We start from the raw sequence: 6000 nt of genomic DNA on the forward strand, positions 1-6000 counted from the left end.
TACCATGAATGAATAAAAAAAATTCAAATCCCACGGTACCTCGGATTTCCATAATCTCAATTCTTTGTTCTCTGTTCTGCAGTTTTAATTATCCGTTCTGCTACTTGCTCCTGACTCTGTAGCTCTGATTTTATTAATTTGCCTTTTACGTGATAATTTACCAAAGGTTTATTTGGAAATCTTGATATGTTATGTAGATATTAGTTTACCCTTATCTATTCTATCAGTCATCACATTAAAAAAAATGGTGTTGGTTAAGCACGACTTCCCCTTTTGAAATCCATTTTGAGTATTAATTCTATATTTTGAGTTTTTACTGTTACAAAATTGAGTGTTTAATGTTCAGAATATCAATGTTATAGGTGTTATTTTGGTTGTTAAGTGATGTCTGTATCATATTTCTGGTGTCAGGCGTGCTGGGTGTTATTGTGAGTCAGGTCTTAGTTTGCATACAGGAAGCCTGCCCTACACAGAGTGAGCTGTCAGTAAGAATGTTATACTTCTTTCCACTTTCTTTTGCAGATAACGCTCCAGCTAATGCCCTCTTTCAACCTTGCACAGTTGAACAAGAGTGTCTGGAAGGAACTCCACCCACCAGCTCATAAGAATAATATTAATATGAATTATCAATTATCAATTCAGTTTAGTTATATAATAAAACAAAAAACTTTGGATGATGGAGATCTGAAACAAAAACAGAAATTGCTGGAGCAACTGAGCAGCTCTGGCAGCAACTGTGAGAAGTAAGCAGAATTAACATTTCAAACCCAGTTACTCTTCATCAGAACACTGATTTACTTTCAGCTTAGTCCCAGATTGTTATCTTTTGGCTCTTGCTGCATATGCACAAGTGTTTGATACTTTGTACTTTTTAAAAAAATCTGTTGAAGTCTCCAGGGAACGGGGTGCAGCACATACCAAAGAAATTTGTTCTGACCACAAGACTTCTGAACAGTTATGGGTGCAATAGTTTGGCCTACAGCATGTTAGGGAGAACAAATAGAGGCAACCCAGAGGAGGACAGTCTGTTGGAAGAAGGGGAAAGGGAGAAGACCTGTAAGCTGGAGAATGTACCTGTCAAGGGTCTTCAGGGGTGGATTCTCTTACCTCGAATCTCAGCAAGGAACAGTGTGTCAGTAACTCTATTTTACTGATGAAATATGCCACTTGTTTTCACACATTTGCACCATCAGAGCCAGGTGAGGGCAGCACTGCCAGTAGATGTGAGAATGATTGCAGTGATGAATCATTGTGTGTCTGGCTCCAACCAGGCTGGAGCAGGCAAATTTGTAACATCTGCTTGTTTGCCATCTATCGCAGCATTGAAGAAAATAAATTGAAACTCTGTGTGCAATGAGAGTTAAATGTACTTCAATTTCTCTTAACATGGACAAGCAGACAAAGTAAAAGCACATCTTTCCCTAAATTATTAGCTTCATTGTGATGCCCTATTAGATTATATTACAGTGTGCGAAACAGGCCCTTCGGCCCAACAAGTCCACACCGACCCGCCGAAGCGAAACCCACCCATACCCCTACATTTACCCCTTACCTAACACTACGGGCAATTTAGTGTGGCTTAAAGGAACAAGAGGAATACTTAGTAGTCAAATCCAAAGTTCAATGAAAACAAAAAAAGTTGCTCTTTTCTCATTCTGGCTGAATATATTTTACAAAATTGGAGCAACTATTCAAGATTGTCAGAAAGAGCATTTCCAGAACTTTCTCAATCAGCAGTCTACAATATCGCACAAACCAACAAAGCAATCCTACAATAACCTGAGAGATTAAATTTGAGTATATTCCCCCACTTGCTGAGATACAAAAAACTATCCAACAACGGGTTCCGGATAATATTCCTGCAGCAATCAATAAAGCTGGTGGTCAAAAACACTTGCTCAAAGTTTGCAGATATTTCCAAATATCTGAGAAGAAGAGATAATTATGAATGACTTCCACACTGCCATCACTGTTTCACTTTTCAAAGAAGGTGCTAAATCAATTTGTGGAAATTATAGAACCATATTCCTTTATTCATGGTGTGCATCCAGAACAGCCTCCTATTAGTCAAATATTCCATATTTCCAGAGACCCTGTATAGTTTCCAGCCATCCAGAAAAAGCACTGACATGATCTTTGTAACTTGAAAAATCCATGAAAATGTCTGCAGCAGCATGAAGAGCTCTATGCCGCCTGATGCTAATCAGTAAGCTACTCCCACTGTCTTTTCATTTTTAATTATCTTTCCTGTAGATCCTATAATCTTGTATATTTAGTTCCCAGACCTGCCTATCTTCCAACCAAGTATCATGCCATAATCTCAAGTTGCATTTGTGCTTGCATTTCACTCATTTTATTTATTATACTCCATGTGTTTGGACAAAGAAGCTTATTCGAGCAGTCCTTCAACTTTAACACATTTTTTGCATATTTCTTATTTCTTTTACTGGGTTTAATGCTTTACATTCTTAAAAAATTTCCTTCACTTGTAATACATACAGCACAATTTTTGATTGTTATTCTATCCTCTTCCCTTTTGTTTGTTCTTGAATTATCATATACCTTTTCCCTTTCCAGTATTTTTTCAAGCTAGTTTATGCTTGTACCTGGCAGGCAAGGTGCCACATGTGACTTTTAATCCTTCTTCAAGTGATTGTTCCCTAATTGTCGAGTCCTTCACATCTACCAAATTATATTTCTCATCCTTTTCTTTGCTTTGGACAAGCTCCTGCTCTGAGATACCAAGAACTACATTCTGGCGTTTCTCCAGACAGTCATGATGTTTACTTTCACAGTTAGCAGGTATTTTGTATGTATTGAATATGATGAGGTTCTGCATATCCTCACTGTCTGTCTTACTTAGATTTCCTTCATACTGCTTACTGTAGGTTACACCAACCAGGTTCTGAACCTACATCTTTCTACAAGATGTGACCAAGGTCTGAAATTGCTCAAATACTGTCTCCATCCCTTATGTGTTAGAGTCTCTCCAGCTCAATGACACTGAGGCAGACAATTTACTTTTGGAATATATACTGGAGATGTGTTCAATATGGATAGTCTCTATCTCCACAATTTCATGAATCACACTGCCCAGGCACAAAACATGCCATGCCATAACTCAGCTTAGATTATTCATATCTACCTTTTAAGTTATTGTAGGTTGTTTTATACACTAATTTGCAAATAAGCACAGAATTCCCATTTCTGACCAATTTGCCTATGATTGATTGCAGTACCAGTGAACACACCTCAAAATCACCAGTCACTAATCATATACTTAGCTTTCATACTGTACGCTTTCTCATAATGTCAAAACTCCAACAAAACTAACATTTCAAACTAAATTTATAAATCAAAAAATCATTATTCCAACAAATCATCCTTGTACATGTGCTCAGTATCTTCATTCCATGCATCTTTGCTTGTCCTTGTGCTCCAATGCAGCATTATCCGGTGGCTGCAGCATGGCAAGTGGAGCAGACTGCAGGACAATATTGGGAAGCTGAGGCCTGAGAGAACCTGGACAGTTTGCACCACAACGGCGTGGGTGGCAGTGATCTCGGCCGGCAGACTTGCTGATGGGCATTGATGGAGCAGGAGCCATGGGAGCTGCCAACCTGATAGAGGACAACACATTACTGCTGCCTCCTAACATTGCCACTCCATTGGGATGTCATAGCGATATGTAAAAGGACAGGTAGCTGCACTGCTGTGGCATGTTGCTAACCCCTTTTCACCTTTACATCGACAGCTATGATGACAGCAGTCTGAGCTTATGTGTCAGCAAACTGAGGCTGTTTGAGAACAATCTGGGCTACTACGCAGCAAGTTAGTCACATGTTTAGCACTGAGCTCCGTATTATCATCATTAAAATGAGCAGGCAACTTGAAATGTGGAATGTTTTCTGCTAATTTTCAAAGGATTTCAATGTTAACCCTCACCACACCTGCATCCCAAACTTGACTCCTAGATCTTTCTTTTCCTTTATTGCGTTAAATTGCTTTTTGTATTACCACGGTGAGCTGACTGATAAGTAATTCCCTGGGTGTGTTCTATACACCTTCTTAAATGCAGATACTTATCTACAATACACCTTTTTGTAAATCTATTAATTGTATGCAACATTGCCTCTTCTACCTCTTCCCTAGGTTATTTTAAAACACATAGATGTGATCTGTCTGGATCAGAGAGGAATCTGGGATCCCTGACACCAACCAATCAGTATGGTATGTCCACTGCAGTACTGGTTAAATGGCAATTCCTCTCCATCAGGGAGCCCACTGCTGCAGCTACATTCAAAAGACCCATGAAAATCTGGAGCAGAAGTAAAAAAAGAACACCGAAAACTTAATAATGACATGTTGATATTGAAATTAAGACATTTCTTACCCATCCATTTGGGCTTTGGTTCTGGTGTGAGGAATGAAGAATCTTTGAATTCCACAAAAACTGCCTTCCTGTACTGAGGGATCGTTTTGGAGGAATAAAATGACCTGTGCAGAAATCAACATTTCAGCATTTATTTATTTAATCAAATGATTGGATTTCTTTACTATCTCTGATTATCTTGTGACTGCAAATATTGCTGTAAACCAGGCTGCAAGAATGTTAGCTCCAGACAGTTTTTCCCTTTTCTTTATTCTGTGTCTCACTAAGATACCATGACGGAGATCAGAGTTCAGGTTACTACCACAACACTATTGAGTGCTCTACACAAACAATATTTATTATAAGTTAAACTTTATTGCAAAATGTCTAATCAAATTCTTAACTAATATGAAAAACACAAAAAACCATGGATGCTAGAAATCTGAAACAAAAACAGAAATTGATGGAACAACTCAGTAGGTCTGGCAGCATTTATGGAGAGAGAACCAAAGTTAACATTTTGGGTCCAGAGACCCTTGTTCACAGAAGCTGCCAGATCTGCTCGGTTGATACAGTAATTTCTGTTCTCTATATTATGTTTGTCCGTAGGAGGATTTTGAAGTGGTGTAATGGTATACTTCAGTATACATGGCTTGTAGCTCAAGCAAACCTTGGACAGGTTAAAAAAAAATTAGAGTTTTTAATTCAGTCTGTTAGACTGCAAATCAGTGTGGAAATTTGCACTTTTCTCCAAGGGAAGAATTCAGAAGTATGAATTCAACACCCACCACTGAGTATCAATAGCTCGAGGGAGCATTGCAATAGGATGATAATAGTTTACAAAAAATTGAAAATTCTCACCTCACATTTCCAGCTCCTAATCCTAGTAAAAGATCACTGCTTCTGTAATCCCAGTTAAACTCCACTGCTGCAATGTAATGCTTCCTCACAGTTGCTGAAGAATCTTTGATAAGGAGAAGGACCAAAAACACACAGAAAGCCAGTGTTCTCATTCTGTGTTTGGCAGTTAATGCTTGGAAAATGGTCCCGTCTATGGCACAGTTTCCTATTTGTCTGCTAAGTATGAGAGTCACACCACAATCAATTAAGAATAGATTACGGAAAATAACACTGATTCCTTGAAGAAAGCAAAACATCCCCAGGAAAGAAACCTAATGGCAGGAACTCTCAAGGAACATTGGGTCAGCATTTTGGCCTCAGCTCAAAAAATATTACACTTTGCAATTAGCAAGAAATATTGAGAAATTGACTAAAGCCACCTGAAACTGTCTAAAACATTATTGCACACACTATTGATCAAAGAAAAGAACGAAGAAAATTTACAGCACGGGAACAAGCCCTTCGGCCCTCCAAGCCTGCGCTGATCCAGATCCTCTATCTAAACCTGCTGCAAAGACCCCTGAAACACGCTTGCTATGGTGCAAAAAAGAGAATTAATACATTTCTAGCTGAAATTAGGAATGTAACCAGGATCTGTTTAGTCAACAAGTCTCAAAACGTTAGGGGTTTAGTTAGCTCAGTTGTTTGGTCAGCTGGATTGCAATGCAGAATGATGCTAATAACTTGAGTTCAATTCTTGCATCAGCTGAGATTGCCATGAAAAACTC

At 38.6% G+C, this 6000-nt stretch overlaps 1 protein-coding gene across 1 annotated transcript in view; it reads right to left on the reverse strand.

Moving 5' to 3' along the window:
• The window catches only part of f8 (coagulation factor VIII, procoagulant component), a 98570-nt gene extending 93150 nt beyond the window's left edge, over window positions 1-5420 (reverse strand). Inside the window, exons 1-2 of the mRNA XM_043704576.1 lie at window positions 5234-5420; window positions 4394-4497 (exon numbers count right to left, since the gene is read on the reverse strand). Coding sequence (XP_043560511.1) covers window positions 4394-4497; window positions 5234-5385 — 256 coding nt within the window. The 5' untranslated portion in view covers window positions 5386-5420. The remainder of the gene's footprint in view (window positions 1-4393; window positions 4498-5233) is intronic.
• Window positions 5421-6000: the final 580 nt, after the last annotated feature.

Source organism: Chiloscyllium plagiosum, chromosome 15, assembly GCF_004010195.1.
Source record: "Chiloscyllium plagiosum isolate BGI_BamShark_2017 chromosome 15, ASM401019v2, whole genome shotgun sequence".
Classification (NCBI taxonomy): domain Eukaryota; kingdom Metazoa; phylum Chordata; class Chondrichthyes; order Orectolobiformes; family Hemiscylliidae; genus Chiloscyllium; species Chiloscyllium plagiosum.